At 39.5% G+C, this 19,776-nt stretch overlaps 2 protein-coding genes across 4 annotated transcripts in view; both read right to left on the bottom strand.

Moving 5' to 3' along the window:
* The window catches only part of phf19 (PHD finger protein 19), a 29,183-nt gene extending 28,136 nt beyond the window's left edge, over positions 1-1,047 (bottom strand). For all 3 annotated transcript variants that reach the window (XM_058390230.1, XM_058390231.1, XM_058390229.1), the window contains exon 1: positions 856-1,047. The gene's annotated coding sequence lies outside the window, so the exon portion shown is untranslated. The remainder of the gene's footprint in view (positions 1-855) is intronic.
* A 5,049-nt stretch (positions 1,048-6,096) lies between these two features.
* traf1 (TNF receptor-associated factor 1) overlaps positions 6,097-19,776 on the bottom strand; it is a 28,348-nt gene continuing 14,668 nt past the window's right edge. The window contains exons 5-10 of the mRNA XM_058388782.1: positions 14,704-14,757; positions 14,510-14,578; positions 13,632-14,057; positions 10,046-10,223; positions 8,724-8,872; positions 6,097-7,494 (exon numbers count right to left, since the gene is read on the bottom strand). Of these exons, the coding sequence (XP_058244765.1) occupies positions 7,276-7,494; positions 8,724-8,872; positions 10,046-10,223; positions 13,632-14,057; positions 14,510-14,578; positions 14,704-14,757 (1,095 nt within the window). The 3' untranslated portion in view covers positions 6,097-7,275. The remainder of the gene's footprint in view (positions 7,495-8,723; positions 8,873-10,045; positions 10,224-13,631; positions 14,058-14,509; positions 14,579-14,703; positions 14,758-19,776) is intronic.

Here is a 19,776-nt window from a genome sequence, read left to right on the forward strand (position 1 = left end):
ATCTACTGGCATGTTTTTAGGACGGAAGAATCCGGGAAAAGTGACCGGACATGAGGCAAGGGACTCTGGAGATGTAAGGTGGCACACTGGCACTCGTTCAACATCCAACAAACATCTCACATAAAATAACTGGGTGTGGTTTTTAACCGCTTCAAGTCCTGGAGGCTTACTCGTCCTTGGGCTGGAGAAAATTTCATTGAGTTTGCTTAATAAATAAATAAATAAACAGGAAAATCCATAGTGCTGTTGTACAGTAAGGGGATCAAGGGGTTAATGTTGTTATGGAAAAGAGTGCACTGGGGATGGCACTGGGTCTATAGAGACATACCCGTTATAAAGCAGTTATAACGTAGGGTAATTAGCAGAATGCAGTTCTTTTATGCTTGTTTATCACTCACTGCACCCCCATGGATGTAGGTTATTATTATAATTTTTTTTTATTCACGTGACAAATTAGCAAAAGTTAAATAGAAACTGCTAATTAAATGAAATAACATAAAATAGTCAAGGCGCTAGCACTGAAGCTAATAATATTTCCCTCCCTGGCTCAGAGATTCAAAATGAACTAACTTTAGCTCGCATGACAAAACTTTTCTCTTCCACTTTAAAACAATGCAGCTCGGACCCCAAACCCCCCCCCCCTTTATTTGAAAGTAAAATTCTAAAAAAAATAATAATAATAATAAAAAAAATGATGTTAGTGTAAAAAGAAGAAAAGAAAAGGGAGGGGACGCTACACTGTAACGCTATATCTGCATCCAGGCTTTCCAGTAGCGTTCACTTTGAACGGAGTTACAGTTAGCTTCGCCTAGCTGATGGCATGCGAGAGAAAAAAATCCGTTTTCTTTCATTTACCGTCTTGATTCCTCTCCTCTCCCGGGAAAGGGGGGATAAAAGGTTCCCTCGCCCAAAAAAATGTCGGCGCTCCAGCCACGGTGCGATATTTCCATTCGCTAGGATGAAAGTTTCTCTCAGCCTCAGCCGGACGCGCAAACAGACTCAGTGCGAGTCGCCATTTTTTCACCTTTTCCCGCGAAGCGTTTACGTTTTGCTTATGTAATTAACATCGCCCCCTCCGTCATCTTGCACGCCGGAAGTGCCGTCTCTCGCAGGTCGCGTCCCAAACCGCGCACAAGGCCACTAGGTAGTACACAAGAGGAGTAGTACGCCACGGCTAACCAGCACAGCGCTACAGGTGGGTGCACTAGTCGGTGACGCGGGTTTGGGACGCGGCCTTGCAGCGATAGCGACTGCGCGGCGGTAACGAAACGAGGTTTTTACATAAGTAAGGGCGCTCCCGTTCGTTCATTCATTAGTTGTGACAAGATAAACCTTGGTTTGATGTTGTTATATGAGTTTAGAAGTCAGATACATTTTAGTTCAGTTGTTATTACGCATCTACTGTACCGAACTACTGAGTCTCCAAATCATCATCATCATCATCATCATCATCATGTTGGCTTGAAAAAGCCAACATTCTGTTTTATTATTATTAGTAATAGTAGAAGTAAAACATGACATTTAACATCAACAGCAAGAAGAAGAAGAAGAATTACAGTTAGGATAGTGATGATGTTGATTAAATATACATTAATTATACTTAACAGCAATATTGATTGATGGACTGACTGATTGTCTGACTGACTGAATGAATGAATGAATGAATGATTGGTTCGTTGATTGATGGACTGACTGACTGATTATCTGACTGACTGACTGATTATCTGACTGACTGACTGATTATCTGACTGACTGACTGATTATCTGACTGTCTGACTGATTATCTGACTGACTGACTGATTATCTGACTGACTGGCTGACTGATTATCTGACTGACTGACTGATTATCTGACTGACTGACTGATTATCTGACTGTCTGACTGATTATCTGACTGACTGACTGATTATCTGACTGACTGACTGATTATCTGACTGACTGGCTGACTGATTATCTGACTGACTGACTGACTGATTATCTGACTGACTGACTGATTATCTGACTGACTGACTGACTGATTATCTGACTGACTGACTGATTATCTGACTGACTGACTGATTATCTGACTGTCTGACTGATTATCTGACTGACTGACTGATTATCTGACTGACTGGCTGACTGATTATCTGACTGACTGACTGACTGATTATCTGACTGACTGACTGATTATCTGACTGACTGACTGACTGATTATCTGACTGACTGACTGATTATCTGACTGACTGACTGACTGACTGATTATCTGACTGACTGACTGATTATCTGACTGACTGACTGATTATCTGACTGACTGACTGATTATCTGACTGACTGGCTGACTGATTATCTGACTGACTGACTGATTATCTGACTGACTGACTGATTATCTGACTGTCTGACTGATTATCTGACTGACTGACTGATTATCTGACTGACTGGCTGACTGATTATCTGACTGACTGACTGACTGATTATCTGACTGACTGACTGATTATCTGACTGACTGACTGACTGATTATCTGACTGACTGACTGATTATCTGACTGACTGACTGACTGACTGATTATCTGACTGACTGACTGATTATCTGACTGACTGACTGATTATCTGACTGACTGACTGATTATCTGACTGACTGACTGACTGACTGATTATCTGACTGACTGACTGATTATCTGACTGTCTGACTGATTATCTGACTGTCTGACTGATTATCTGACTGACTGACTGACTGACTGACTGATTATCTGACTGACTGACTGATTATCTGACTGTCTGACTGATTATCTGACTGTCTGACTGATTATCTGACTGACTGACTGACTGACTGACTGATTATCTGACTGTCTGACTGATTATCTGACTGTCTGACTGATTATCTGACTGACTGACTGACTGATTATCTGACTGACTGACTGATTATCTGACTGTCTGACTGATTATCTGACTGACTGACTGACTGACTGATTATCTGACTGACTGACTGATTATCTGACTGACTGACTGATTATCTGACTGTCTGACTGATTATCTGACTGTCTGACTGATTATCTGACTGTCTGACTGACTGACTGATTATCTGACTGACTGACTGATTATCTGACTGTCTGACTGATTATCTGACTGTCTGACTGATTATCTGACTGTCTGACTGACTGACTGATTATCTGACTGTCTGACTGATTATCTGACTGTCTGACTGATTATCTGACTGTCTGACTGACTGACTGATTATCTGACTGACTGACTGATTATCTGACTGTCTGACTGACTGACTGACTGATTATCTGACTGACTGACTGATTATCTGACTGACTGACTGATTATCTGACTGTCTGACTGACTGACTGATTATCTGACTGACTGACTGATTATCTGACTGACTGACTGACTGACTGATTGATTATCTGACTGACTGACTGACTGACTGATTATCTGACTGTCTGACTGACTGATTATCTGACTGTCTGACTGACTGATTATCTGACTGACTGATTATCTGACTGACTGATTATCTGACTGTCTGACTGACTGATTATCTGACTGACTGATTATCTGACTGTCTGACTGACTGATTATCTGACTGACTGATTATCTGACTGACTGATTATCTGACTGACTGACTGATTATCTGACTGTCTGACTGACTGATTATCTGACTGTCTGACTGACTGACTGATTATCTGACTGACTGACTGATTATCTGACTGTCTGACTGACTGACTGATTATCTGACTGACTGACTGACTGATTATCTGACTGACTGACTGATTATCTGACTGACTGACTGACTGACTGATTATCTGACTGACTGACTGACTGACTGACTGACTGACTGATTATCTGACTGTCTGACTGACTGATTATCTGACTGACTGATTATCTGACTGACTGATTATCTGACTGACTGATTATCTGACTGTCTGACTGACTGATTATCTGACTGACTGATTATCTGACTGTCTGACTGACTGATTATCTGACTGACTGATTATCTGACTGACTGATTATCTGACTGACTGATTATCTGACTGACTGATTATCTGACTGTCTGACTGACTGATTATCTGACTGACTGATTATCTGACTGACTGATTATCTGACTGACTGACTGATTATCTGACTGTCTGACTGACTGATTATCTGACTGTCTGACTGACTGACTGATTATCTGACTGACTGACTGATTATCTGACTGTCTGACTGACTGACTGATTATCTGACTGACTGACTGACTGATTATCTGACTGACTGACTGATTATCTGACTGACTGACTGACTGACTGATTATCTGACTGACTGACTGATTATCTGACTGTCTGACTGACTGACTGATTATCTGACTGACTGACTGATTATCTGACTGTCTGACTGACTGACTGATTATCTGACTGTCTGACTGACTGACTGACTGACTGACTGACTGACTGATTATCTGACTGACTGACTGACTGATTATCTGACTGACTGACTGACTGACTGATTATCTGACTGACTGACTGATTATCTGACTGTCTGACTGACTGACTGACTGACTGATTATCTGACTGACTGACTGATTATCTGACTGACTGACTGACTGATTATCTGACTGACTGACTGACTGACTGACTGATTATCTGACTGTCTGACTGACTGACTGATTATCTGACTGACTGACTGACTGACTGATTGATTATCTGACTGACTGACTGACTGATTGATTATCTGACTGACTGACTGACTGACTGACTGATTATCTGACTGACTGACTGATTATCTGACTGTCTGACTGACTGACTGATTATCTGACTGACTGACTGATTATCTGACTGACTGACTGACTGACTGACTGATTGATTATCTGACTGACTGATTATCTGACTGACTGACTGATTATCTGACTGACTGACTGACTGACTGATTATCTGACTGTCTGACTGACTGACTGATTATCTGACTGACTGATTATCTGACTGTCTGACTGTCTGACTGACTGACTGATTATCTGACTGACTGATTATCTGACTGACTGACTGTCTGACTGACTGACTGATTATCTGACTGACTGATTATCTGACTGACTGACTGTCTGACTGACTGACTGATTATCTGACTGACTGATTATCTGACTGACTGACTGTCTGACTGACTGACTGATTATCTGACTGACTGATTATCTGACTGTCTGACTGACTGACTGATTATCTGACTGACTGACTGACTGACTGACTGACTGTCTGACTGACTGACTGAATGATTGTCTGACTGACTGACTGAATGATTGGTTCATTGACTGACTGACTGACTGACTGACTGATTGGTTGATTGGATTGAATTATTGCTTGCTTGCTTGATTGATTAGTTTAAATAATTGCTATTGTTGTTAATTATTATTATTAATATTTACTGTAAAAAGATCATTATTATTATCTGCTTCATCCTGGGCACAAGACAAGAATACACTTTAAATGGGAAACTGTAACTGTCTGCACTATTAATCATCAACAATTGCTGTATATATTGTGACAGCAAATACATTTCCCTGAAAACCTTTTTTTGCAAACAAACCAACCAAACCCCGAAAAATGTATCCGTTACCCTTTAAAATTCCACAGAGCTGTGAATAGTCCCACATTCCCACACCTCATCTCCAATCTAATAATAGAGTTATATCAGTGTAATAATTTTAAGTAGTTTTCATAACGTTGGATGGGATCTAGTGTTTCTTGACTGGCTGACTACATGAACGTTAACTCTGTTGTTATCACTGGCTTACTTCTGTAAATGGCTGGTACAACCACTGATGTGTAACTTGTGTAGAGGCTGCAAATACAATTTCCTGAATTCCTTCGGCTTTAAAGCCAGCATAGGCGGCAGTCTGTGAAAACACTTTACGCAGTCAAATTCTGATATTTTATTTTATTTCTTTACTTCACATTGCTCTGAAAACTATTTCAGTTTTCCTGAACTGAAATGATGGATTATTCAAAAGTGAAAAACGGAGAAAACTGTATTTCAAGGTTTTCTTCCAATTCTACTGAAAGACACAATGCCTAGCTCTACATTAATAACTTAATCTACTCGTGGTGTGTGTTTGTTGGCTCCATTACTAGATGCGATCTTGGAAGGATGACACCAAGGCAAGGTTAAAAAGCATTTCTACATAATTTATTGGCATTAAATAAATTATTTGTCCACGAACAGCTCCCTGTCAGCTCTACAGAGGTTCATGAGAAATTTAGATAGATATTCTATAAAATATATATATATAAAAAAATAGAATTCATCAAAATGGTATGTAAATCATTACACTTATAAAAAACCTTACAATTCCAGTACACACAGTGGGTATAGAAAAGAATCCTCTTCCAAATAATCACATTTTGTTTCTTAACAGTCTGAAACTAAGAAAAGATGCAATTTTTGTTTTATCCAGCTGTATTTATATCAGTGCAACTTATAACATCCAAATGAAAGATATAACAGCAACAGGTCAGAAAAAATAAAAAACAGAATCACTGAGCTGGATAAAGGAGAACCCCGCCTCCTAAAAATGACTGGTGTAGCTAATCATCGTCTCAGTGGTACACCAAGCCATTTGACTTCTATTTGTGATCGCTTGTGGTCATTTTGATCAGCTCAGCATACAAATAGCTATTCTTGGAGCATGGTAGTGCATCTGAAGCAAACAATCAACCATGGATGGCAAGGCACTGTCAAAAGATCTCCAGTGAAATGTATTATTAAGAAGTGGAAGGTGGTTGGTACAACTAAGACACTAAGACAGGGGATTTGCTAGCTTAATGGTTAAGGATTACTGATCGGAAGGTTGTGATTTGGAATCCCAGGTCCACCAAACTGCCACTGCTGGGCCCTTGAGCAAGGCCCTTAACCCTCAATTGGTCAGTTGTATAAAAGTAAGGCGCCCTAGATAAAGCCATCTGGCTAAATGCCAGAAATGTAATGTAATTGCAAGGACGGCCCACAGGATGGAAAAGCGAGGAGGAAACTGATCAGAGAGGCTACCAAGAGGCCTACAGCAGCTGCAGGAATTTATGAGTGGTCATTGTGTGCATGTGACAAAAATATCACAAAATTCTCCACAAATGTGGTATACCCTTTGTGTGTATTTTGAAGTACTTTTTATGCAGAAGTGAGTGATGTGACAACATGATATGGATAAGCATATACTGTATATATATATATATATTTTTTTGCTCACATTCTATCATGGAAATGTCTTTTATCACACATGACTGCTATAAAGCATATTTCGTCATCCCAATGCAGATTTTCCGCAGTCCCTCCTTCATCATTCAGGATGAACAGTCCACCACACACTTGATAAAAAGCGCGTCGTCTTTGCAGTATGCATGTTTCAGGGAGCGCAGCTTGGCCAGAGGGAAGAAGAGAGGGCAGCCGCTGGCCACGTTCATTTCCGACACGGGCCGCTGGAACGATATGGATGAGAGGTCGGGACGGAATGTGTCGATTACATGCTCTCTTTGGTTCTGGTCAATGAGGAAGAAAGTCACCTGGAAAGAGGAAGAAGGCCGTAGTTACGTCAGATAGGAAGTAATTATTAATCTACTATATATCTGGTAGAAAATGTTTCTGAAATTGTCTTTATCTTAAATAGTTTTGCTCAAATTGTATTAGTATATAATAATTATGTGATACCGAACTATAAAAAATAAACAAATAAGATAAACACAAACAAACAACAACAATAATAATAATTATTATTATTATTATTATTACAACATGTGTAATTTTCAGAACTACACTATATTGCCAAAAGTTTTGGGACACCCACCCAACAAAAATTGAATTCAGGTGTTGTTTTTCAGGAGCTGGGCTTGGCCCCTTAGTTCCAGTGAAAGGAACTCTTAATGCTTCAGCATACCAAGACATTTTGGACAATTTCATGCTCCCAACTTTGTGGGAACAGTTTGGGGATGACCCCTTCCTGTTCCAACATGACTGCACACCAGTGCACAAAGCAAGGTCCATAAAGACATGGATGAGCGAGTTTGGTGTGGAGGAACTTGACTGGCCTGCACAGAGTCCTGACCTCAATACGACAGAACACCTTTGGGATGAATTAGAGCGGAGACAGAGCCAGACCTTCTCGTCCAACATCAGTGCCTGACCTCACAAATGTGCTTCTAGAGGAATGGTCAAAAATTCCCATAAACACGCTCCTAAACTTTGTGGAAATCCTTCCCAGAAGAATTGAAGCTGTTATAGCTGCAAAGGACGGGCCAACTGCATATTACATTCATGTGCATGTAAAGGCAGATGTCCCAAAACTTTTGGCAATATAGTGTCTATCTCGTAGAAAATCTCCACACGGAAGTCTGAAGAATGTTGTTCCTGCACTCACTGTATTGAGTGTCAAATCTTTTATGACTCAAACTATTAAAATAACAGAACTGTCAGTCAGAACTATAAAACTCCAAGCTCTTAGAATATATAGTGATGGTGATATGAACTTGACAAGAAGTTTTTTTTTCCCATTTTAATAACATTTCCTTTTAAAGTCTCGGGGTCGTCACACTAAAACCATTCACACTGATGCCAGAACATATTGACCTGTTTTGCTGTGTCAAATGCAGCCATAGCAACAAGGATTTTATTCAAAAAACAGAAGAAAATCCAGTCAAGAAACTTGGAATAATCCAGCCTGGAGCTCTAGCTACTGCGTCTGATGTTGTTTCTGGGTGATGTTTCTGTGTACTGAGTGACTCTCGTTCATTCTTACCTTGTGTTTGAAAGGCCATGAGAGAAGTGGGTCGTACTCTCCTTTCATAATCACGAAGAAAAGAGACATGTGCGTCCCCTTCCCCTGTCCGTCTCCAAACATGTACAACCGCATGCACACTTTAAATCCATACTTGGATGTATAGAAGGCTGAAAAAGAAGTAAACAGAGCAATTCCAAACATGAGGGAGTGACACGAAGTATAAAAATGATAAGACATAAAAGATAGAAATCAATATATTTATCTCTGTCACGTGAACATTATTGTTTGGATTTTGTTCAAGTTATATCCTCAAAGATGATTATTTTCCTTAAAGATGACTAAGTTGTAATATGTGCAGGTCAGTGTTTCTGACATTTAAAAGAAATCACACAGTATGAACACGGCCTTAACTCGAAACACAGATACGACTGCTAAAACAATAATTATAATACACACAGTGTGTACACAGATCAGGCATAGTATTATAACCACCTGCCTAATATTGTGTTGGTCCCCCTTTTCCTGCCAAAACAGCCCTGACCCGTCAAGGCATGGACTCTAGATCCCTGAAGGTGTGCTGTGGCATCTGGCACCAAGATGTTAGCAGCAGATCCTTTAAGTCCTATAAGTTTCCCCACTGCAGAACTGTGATGCACTGTGTATTCTGATGCCATTCTATCAGAACCAGCATTAACTTCTTCAGTAATTTGAGCAACAGTAGCTTGTCTGTTGGATCGGATCACACGGACCAGCCTTCGCTGCCCACGTGCATCAGTGAGCCTTGGCCATCCAGTGACCCTGTCGCTAGTTCTCCACTGTTCCTTCCTTGGACCACTTTTGATAGATACTGACCACTGCAGACCGGGAACACCTCACAAGAGCTGCAGTTTTGGAGATGCTCTGATCCAGTGGTCTAGCCATCACAATTTGGCCCTTGTCAAACTCGCTCAAATCCTTACGCTTGTCCATTTTTCCTGCTTCTAACACATCAACTTTGAGGACAAAATGTTCACTTGCTGCCTAATATATCCCACCCACTAACAGGTACCATGATGAGGAGTGTTATTCACGTCACCTGTCACTGCTCATAATGTTATGCCTGATCGGTGTATATATATATATATATATATATATATATATATATGATCTACTAATATTTATTAGATTATAATAATAGATAATAGATTATTATAAAGATTATAAAGGAAGTTTTGGGCCCTCTTGCATTGTGTTATAAAATAAAATGCATTCTATACTGCATACAGATCCATCCCTGCAGCACGCGGTTGTGCGTGTGTGTTTGTGTATGTATATATATATATATATATGTATATGTATACCTGGTGAGTACTGGCTGCTCATTTGCCCTGTGGATGCCTCTCTTAGCTTCTGACTGACATCACAGATCTTCCAGAGAAACGTGCCGTCATGAGACACGTCCTGCTGCGCACTGATGCTCTGCTGCAGGGAGGCAATGTGCAAGTCTTTCCTGATCATCCTCTGCTGCTGGTCTGCAACCTAAAAAAAAAAAAAAACCCACCACAACATGCAATCTGTCAAAACGGGACAGGACAGTCCAACACTCCACAGAGATATTCTTCATTGCTTTATTTATTTTATATTTATGTATATGCATCATAAAGCGACAGGCTTTCTCAGATCTGCCAGAATGAACACATTTACTACAAACCTTGGTCTGATCTTTTCGCAGGGTATCAGTTTTTTAAATGAGATTCGCGAGTTCAGGGACGTAATCCTGCACAGCTACACAACTCTGGACTGATAACAAGCTGGCTCATGCAGCGATAATGATATGTCTTTATCACCTGACTGCTCTGAGCTCACCAAACCAGGCTCACGAACTCATCCCCTGAGGCTTTTATCGATACACACAGGAGTCCCAGATACAGAATCTTTATTTATTTCTAGTTAAATCAAACCCATGCTGTACATGAGCCAGGAATAAATTTCCACTAGAATATCATTGATTTACAGTGAACTCATTTCTAACTCACCATATCAGTCATTCACAGTCAGACACACGTGCATCTGACTTGCAAACAAAATCAACCAGGAGGAAAATTATGAGCTTGTTTGCAGAACAGAAAATGAATTTAGACGTTTCGAATGACTATTTACATTATTGATGGAGATGAAGCAGCATGCACGGGGGATTGAGCACAGGTGCCGGAGCAGCTTTTGTTAACTTCATTAGCATTACCAGTGCAAACGAGTCAATAGATATGCGCCGTAGTTATAAAACATGATGAAAAATGCCATGTTTTTAATGTGAAACGCAGCTTCATTCTGTAGTGCTCTGCAATGTGCATGATTATGCTACCTAGTTTGCTAATGAATGAATCAGAAGTAACCAATATTTACCATTAGATAGATTTTGACTTCTATAGGCAGTTGCATCAGTTACAGGACTCTAACCCGTGATTACAACTAAATCAGGGCTAAATGTAGCTAGAAAATGGACAACTTCAACATGCAATGTTATGCAAATTCTATTAATTCATGCCTTTAAGGGATGCCAAAGAGACACCCAGTCTTTATCATACTGAACTATTTTACTGAGATAGATCCAGGGCCGATCCAATCCATCCAATCAAGTTCAACACAACGGTCCAGTGGCTTCTTCTTCGTTCAGACACACACAGATTGTGTAGCATGAGAAGCTTACTGAAGATGACAAATTGGCATGATTTTTTTATCGGATGCTGAGCCGAGACAGGCCTGAGAGAAGTACATGATTTATAAGAAGAACTTTGAAAAGGGAAAACTAAATATAAGGAGTAAAAGGTTCATTTTATTTGCTTGGAAATGTAAGTATGATTATTCAGTTCCCATAAAGTTAAGTATAAATAAAAGAAATTCTGACACCTTTCTATCAGAACCAGCATTAACTTCTTTAGTCATCTGAGCAACAGTAGCTCATCTGTTAGATCAGATCACACGGTCCAGCCTTCACTCCCCATGTCCATCAATGAGACTTGGCCGTCCATGACCCTGTCGCCGGTTCACCACTGTTCTTTCCTTGGACCACTTTTGATAGATACTGACCACTGCAGACCGGGAACACCCCACAAGAGCTGCAATTTTTTATAGATGCTCTGATCCAGTCGTCTAGCCATCACAATTTGGCCCTTGTCAAACTCGCTCAAATCCTTACACTTGCCCATTTTCTTCTAACACATCAACTTTGAGGACAAAATGTCCACTTGCTGCCTAATATATCCCACCCACTAACAGGTGCCATAATGAGGAGATCATCAGTGTTATTCACTTCACCTCTCACTGCTCATAATGTTATGCCTGATTAATCTGTTTAGCATCCACAAGAGGGAAATGCTCATAAGTGCACATGCATTCAGGTTTTACTTTTTTATATTATTATAGGCATTAAAAGCATCTTGGGGCTGTTTACAGTGAATTACAACCATTTTTTTTTTCGTCTTAAATAAACCATTGTCCTCACTGCATTGCCAGCTCATAGATTCCACCCTGATTATGGAAGAACGCTTTGACATGTCAGCATCAGGAAGACTATATGCACTATTTAAACCATACTAATGACAGTAGATCGGTTAGTGGTGCTTGAGGAACACAGATAAGGTATTTAATATGAAGTACTTTGGTAAAGGTTATGACATCCTTAATGGACTTGCAGCAAGAGATAACAAGGCACAAATCTTTTAATGGAGTTCCTTACTGGGGTCTTATCACATTAGGTTGTGATAAGTACGTCTTAAAATAGTTATTCAGGTTATCCTACACTCAGTTAGAAGATAAGATCATCGTATAGCAGTGAAAACATAGCAGACAAAAGGGGTAATTTCAGAGTTTGATACTGAAGACTAAAATCTGTTGGTCCATTTCCTCTTTGTAACAGAGGCCAAAAAATGGAATTTCCTCCTGTTTTGTTGTGTCTATGTTCAGTACTTAATGTCTTTGTCATGTCACACTCCACAGTGATGCTTAATATGAAGCTCATACACTGTATTGCCAAAGGAACTCTTAATGCTTCAGCATACCAAGACATTTTGGACAATTTCTTTGTGGGAACAGTTTGGGGATGACCCCTTCCTGTTCCAACATGGCTGCACACCAGTGCACAAAGCAAGGTCCATAAATACATGGATGAGTGAGTTTGGTGTGGAGGAACATGACTGGCCTGCACAGAGTCCTGACCTCAACCTGATAGAATAGATGGGATGAATTAGAGTGGAGACTGCGAGCCAGTCCTTCTCGTCCAACATCAGTGCCTGACCTCAAAAAGGCTCTTCTAGAGGAATGGTCAAAAGAAGGAGCATGAAATTGTACAAAATGTCTTAGTGTGCTGAAGCATTACGAGTTCCTTTCACTGGAACTAAGGGGCCGAGCCCAACCCCTGAATTCAATGATTTGGAGGGGTGTCCCAAAACTTTTGGCAATATAGTGCATGAAAGTAGTCACTCAGGCTTTAAATATTTTGTAGTTTTTAAAAGCATCCTGTTTTTCCCTAGCCTACTAAGGGCAATATTCATAGGCAAGTTTAAAAAAACAAAAATGGTTAGATAATTTTACACAAATGTTCAGAGTAAATGGTGATATCAAACCCATTTCTGCTCTCTGAGACACCCCAAGTGCTTGTTTATGAGCAGCTAAAATTTGAAGGTGTTTATCTTCAACCATTAAAATTCTGTGAAAGGTTATCCAACAGAGGGAAAAACAAAACATCTCACACTGAAAGCCAACAGAGTCCTGACTAATTTTATATCAGACTTGATGAAATAATTCATTTGTTTATACTGATTGAAAAAGTCCCATAAGTCAGGTTAGAATTTTTCAGTGCCAATAATTTAAGCCAATAATTGAATATACCACAAGAAGATTATTAAATCACACAATTTCTCATATAACTAATCATCCTCAGGCACATACCACGCTCTCCAAGTGCTCCACCAGCTGCGTGTTGGTTTGGGTGTCTCTATCCAGAGCTGTCACGGTGAGCTGGGTTTTCTCCACCTCGCGATTGAGTGCCGTGATGATGTTCTCCATGATCTGCAGCCTCTGCTGAAGAGCGTGAAGCTGCTGGCCCGCTTCCAGCTCAGCTTGGTTATCGTGAAGACTGAGTGCCATATCGTTTGCCCCTCCATCCATCCCATCCACCTCTAAATCACCACCCGACTGAGTGCAAACAGAAGGTGAGCTCTGGCCATGGAGGAGCAGGTCTAGACCTGGGAAGTGCACACTCCTCTCAGGTGGGGAAGGAACAGAGACACGGATGCTTCGGAAAGCCTCCAGGAGGAGGTGGAGATGGACCGTGGAACTGCAGCTTTCATGTTCTCGCAGTTTCTCCACAGTTCCCTAAAAGAAGAGAAAGAGTGGTCAGTGTTAGAAGTCATTAATTCTGTTGTTTATATTAGTAACATAATTATATAACACAATTGAATTGAATATTATAAAATAATAATAATACAATAATATATATATTTTATATATATAATAGAATAATATAAAACAATTGAATACAATTTTTTATTTCTGGGCCAGAAATAAATATAAACAAGAGCTTTAAAATAAAACAAACTAGCCAGATTAATTGCATGGAAACATTATAAATGACAGATTTTCCCAGGTATTGTTTAACTATTATATAATTATGTCAGGTCTATCAATGCTTTAACCTTTAAATACTTTTTACTTACTGCACCTTTACACAATAAATTCAGGTTCGAAAAAATAGTAAAAATCTTAATCTTCAATAAAAATCATATTGGTTAACATACTTTAGATAAATATATATTCACAAGGGTTACCTTAAATGTGCATCCAACTTCAGAGTAGGGACATGACTCTTTCCTTTTGGAATTTGCTTGCTTATTATCCTTAAACAAAAAAAAGCAGAGACAATTATAAGCCTTGCACCCCAGATTTCTCCTGACTTATCATATAATGTTATTAGGCAAAATACAAAAGCTCTGTCTTTAGTCTTTTGGTTTTGTTATTTTACCTTTTGACGTTTTTCCGCTTTTGCAGCCTTCTTGTCAGTGGAACACACATGCTTCTGGTAGAGAAAACAGAGTCTAAATTAGACCTAATGCTTCAAGTTTTAAAATGTTCCCCAAAAATACACCAGGTCCCCCTTTTGCCAAAACAGCCCTGACCCATCATGCACTGTGTATTCTGACACCTTTCTATCAGAACCAGCATTAACGTCTTCAGCAATTTGAGCAACAGTAGCTCGTCTGTTGGATCGGATCACACGGGCCAGCCTTCACTCCCCACGTGCATCAGTGAGCTGACCGCTGTTCCTTCATTGGGCCACTTTTGATAGATACTGACCACTGCAGACCAGGAACACCCCACAAGAGCTGCGGTTTTGGAGATGCTCTGATCCAGTCGTCTAGCCATCACAATTTGGCCCTTGATAATCAGTCTTATTCACCTCACCTGTCAGTGCTCATAATGTTATGCCTGATCAGTATACATATATTATATATATATATGTTTCTAATAATTCTGCCCTATATGTCCCTTCTGTGTTTGAAGACGCTTTGAAAAGTTTTAGTCATTAAAAGTCTGAAGTCCTCTTTAAGTGTGGATTAAATCAGTGTCAGGGTTCTGAGATTTAAAACCTTTTATTATATCTTTCCTCTTTTGCTTCTCTAATCCATGTCCCTGAGCTCTGGGATCAGTTTGCATGGCAGCAGAAGAAATATGGCTCTGGAGATTCTACGGCTTAGAGGAACCCACAGGGGTTTCACCAAGGGCAAACTACTCTCGGAATTTGTCTGGCAGAGATGAGGGCTGTATGAGGTCAGGCAATATCCCAGCTCCGAAAACGACCAAAGATCCTCATTTTAGGTCAAATCTGTATTTTCTTGTTATTCTACAGGATGTCCCAGAAGGCTCCATACATAGGAGAAATTAATACTTTATATCAAAATGTCACATAAATTGTTTATATATAGTTTATATTACATATTTTTTCCTGATTGCCTTCGACAAAAGAAGGCCGTGGTACATGAGGAAAAGATACAGCACAAAAAATGCAAGTAATAACACCAGATGTGTGCAAAAAAATGGAATTAGATAGAGGATATTGTGTACATTATTATACATTTTGCTAAAAATTCCCTGTACATATGGAGACTTTTGGGACACTCTGTATATCAAGTCAAGTCAAGAGGCTTTAATTGTCATTTCAACCATATATAGCTCATGCAGTACACAGTGAAATGAAACAACGTTCCTCTAAGACCCTAGTGTTACATAAGATAAGACACAGTGCAAACAGACAATACAATAAACTACGAGACAGGTGCATATGTGTACATGTGTAAAATGGAATGAAATGTGTCTGTGGGAGTTGGTGTAAAATATCACGTTATAAATTGCACACGTTTCATAATCTTACACCACACAGCATTATATCCATATTATTCCTTGTAGTGGAGTACAGTTTAGTATGCAGTATACAAGAATTAGCTTTTAATGTGCTACATTTACGGCACTTGGCAACTTTCAATTTATCTCATTTTATACAACTGAGCAATTAAGGGTTAAAAGCCTTGCTCAGGAGCCCAGCAGTGGCAGCTTAGTGGACCTGAGATTCAAACTCACAACCTTCTGATCAGTAGACTTACCCACACTTTAACCACACTTATATTGCCAAATGTTTTGGGACACCCCTCCAAATCATTGAGTTCAGGTGTTGTTTTTCAGGGGTTGGACTTAATTCCAGTGAAAGGAACTCTTAATGCTTCAGCAAACTAAGACATTTTGGACAATTTCATGCTCTTTCTTTTGACTATTTCTCTAGAATGGCATTTGTGAGGTCAGGCACTGATGTTGGATGAGAAGGCCTGGCTCACAGTCCCCACTCTAATTCATCCCAAAGGTGTTCTATCAGGTTGAGGTCAGGACTCTGTGCAGGCCAGTCAAGTTCCTCCACACCAAACTCACTCATCCATGTCTTTATGGACCTTGCTTTGTGCACTGGTGTGCAGTCATGTTGGAACAGGAAGGGGTCATCCCCAAACTGTTCCCACAAAGTTGGGATCATGAAATTGTCCAAAATGTCTTGGTATGAAGCTGAAGCATTAAGAGTTCCTTTCACTGGAACTAAGGGGCCGAGCCCAACCCCTGAATTCAATTTTTGGAGGGGTGTCCCAAAACTTTTGGCAATATAAGTGTACATCAATCAATTCTGCTAACACATGATATTTTTAAAATACATTTCCTGACACTTGTTTTCTTTAACATGCTACACACAGCTTAGAAAAAAAAAAAGAAGTGCACCAACCAGGGGTCATCCAAATGGCATTTCAAAAAAAAAAAAAGCTCCAGCTCCAACTCCACTGGCTTTAGAGTCAACCTTGAAAGAGAAATGTTCTGAGACATCAGCTCTTTTTCTGATGCCTCGTCTAGTGTGATGAAATTCAAGGGGCAGCCGTGGCATCTCCTCGACTCCTTCTGACATGATGACACTACTAAAAATTGCAACACTTGCTGAGGTAAAGTGGCCATGTTGGATTCGGTGATGAGGAACCCGGACTAAGACGCTCACTTATTTACATTCATTTCACGCGATTCAGAAAATACCAATTACTGGTCCGGAATTTCTTTCTTTTCTTTTTTGCAACATCGAGAGAGAGAGAGAGAGAGAGAGAGAGAGACAGAGAAATAGAGAGAGATAGAGAGAGGGAGTTGCCATATTAACATCCTGTAACCTTGAGCAAACCGAGTACATGAAAAATCTATATGAACAGGGTAACAAGCCACTCTGTCTACAATTGTAGCCTAATTAATGTGATGTAATGTTAATATTAAAAGTCCACAGAACTGTAAATTGACTCCTGATATGCTTCTTGGTTCGACTACATGCCTTTTTTTTTCTCCTCTTAAGGTTTTCGAATTTGCTCTTTCTGAAGACTGAAACTGTGCACAATTAGATATTCCTCCTTATTAAAAGTGTGTACCTCAACCACATCCTCCTCAAAAACTGCACACATTCTCTCAGTACAATACAAGCCACTCGGTTTCCATGTTACATATGTTATATGAAATAGAAGTCGTAGTTTTATGTTATTTTATTTGTTTTAGATCAGATGTCACCTGCAGTCTTGGTTTCAAAGCTGCTTTTGATTCTCTGTCTAGTTTCCTTTTCTTTGCTTGCCCTACTCTGCTCATTAAGCTCTCTGTGTTAGACCTTTGTCTTTATTTCAGCCTTGGATTATTCGATTCTACTATGCTGACCATCTGTGCTTTGACCTGGACGCACAGAAAACGACACCACGTGCTTGCTTCCTCTCGCTTTCCTGAAACATACAGTATAGGATTCGACACAGTGCTACATACAGTATAAATAATGCAACCGTGGCAAGACAAACTAGACGAGAGCTCCAAGGGAAGTGCAAAGTTATAAATGTGACGCTGTAGGATCGGATCCGGAAATTAATAGGATCGGAATTGGAATAAGACAGAATCTTTCATATACATGTTTAGTGCCGAGATTTTCTTTGCATATCTCAGCTGGTTAGTTAGCTGGGGTCAGAGCACAGGGTCATGATACAATGTTCCTGAAGCAGAACAGGTCAATGACCTTCCACATGCTCCACAGCTTGGTGGTGCTGAGGATTGAACTCCTGACATTCTGATCAGTGGTACCTACTTTTGGCAAACTCAGCTCTAATTTCCTGGCTGCTGATCAGCTCGGCGTTTGTACAAGTATTGCAGAAATATAAATTTAATGTGAACTTGAAATAATGATGCTGAATTTCGATTATACATGAGTAGGCTAAAGGATTAATGTAGATGTATGGAGCTTGACCCAATAAAAATGCTAAAATTTATCTTTTATTTATCTCCCATGAGACCCAATAAAAATGTCCTGGAAACAGTGGGTTTCACTTTTCTGAGGTGGGATTAAGCTGTATGATTTTAAGCTTGCTGGATGAAAAAAGATCTCATTGGTTAATGTGAGCATCCTGGAGGTGGCACGGTGGTCATACATGGGTCGATTACTGCATTGATTCATTCATCTGCATTACATTACTAAATCTGTTCTTATTTGTATTTGCAAACCGACTGAGGTCAAGAGAAGATATTGAGGATAGCCACAAACAAAAATATAGCTGCAAGCAGCAATGACGGGCCCTCACACTATGGGCCATCACTACACGGTGCCATCACCGCCCAGGCACACCAGACACAGTGAGCACAGTGGGTACATGCATTAAAAGGGGAAATACCAAAAGGACAAGAGTGAGAATTTGGGTGTACTGAAAGTGATCACAGCAAAGTCCACTGATGGCAAAACGAAAACTGACTTTCCTTCTAAACTATATAAGGACAAAAGGGACAGTTTGGGTGTAATGAAATAGATCATAGCAATGTCCAGTGATGTCCAAAGGGACAATGACTCTCCCTCTAAACTATATTACTATATCAGTTTATTTATTATATATATATATATATATATATATATATATAGAGAGAGAGAGAGAGAGAGAGAGAGAATCACCCAGAAATGCAATGTATACACATTTATACAATGTATACACATTTCATGATTTAAGAAATTTTTTTATACAAAAATTGTATAAATATTGTATTACTAAATTTATTGCTATACGTTATAGATTGATTTATATGATGATATTATGATAATATTATGATAATATTATTAATATTATACTAATATTATTTATATCATACTATTTTTTCTTTTCCTGAAGTGTATATACATTTTTTGGCTGACTCTGTATATATGAATTGTGAAAATGAAGCAATATTGTAAAAAAATTAAAATAAAGGGATAAGAGCCTCTAGTGGACATTGTCTAGTACTGCAGGAGTCAGGTGAAAATGGACTAGTCAATGGACTGATAAATGTAAAAATTTGTTGTGAGCCGTTTGAGCGTCACAAAATCATCAAACTAAGCAGAATCACTCACAACCAGTTGTTCGTTCTATTTAAATTTTTTTTTGAAACATTAGGGCTTTCCACTGTTAAGATACGAACGTTAATATGTCCTCACAATAGCAACATCATTCAAAATATCACAAATTCCTTCACAGGT

The sequence above is a fragment of the Hemibagrus wyckioides genome, linkage group LG05 (assembly GCF_019097595.1).
Source record: "Hemibagrus wyckioides isolate EC202008001 linkage group LG05, SWU_Hwy_1.0, whole genome shotgun sequence".
NCBI lineage: Eukaryota > Metazoa > Chordata > Actinopteri > Siluriformes > Bagridae > Hemibagrus > Hemibagrus wyckioides.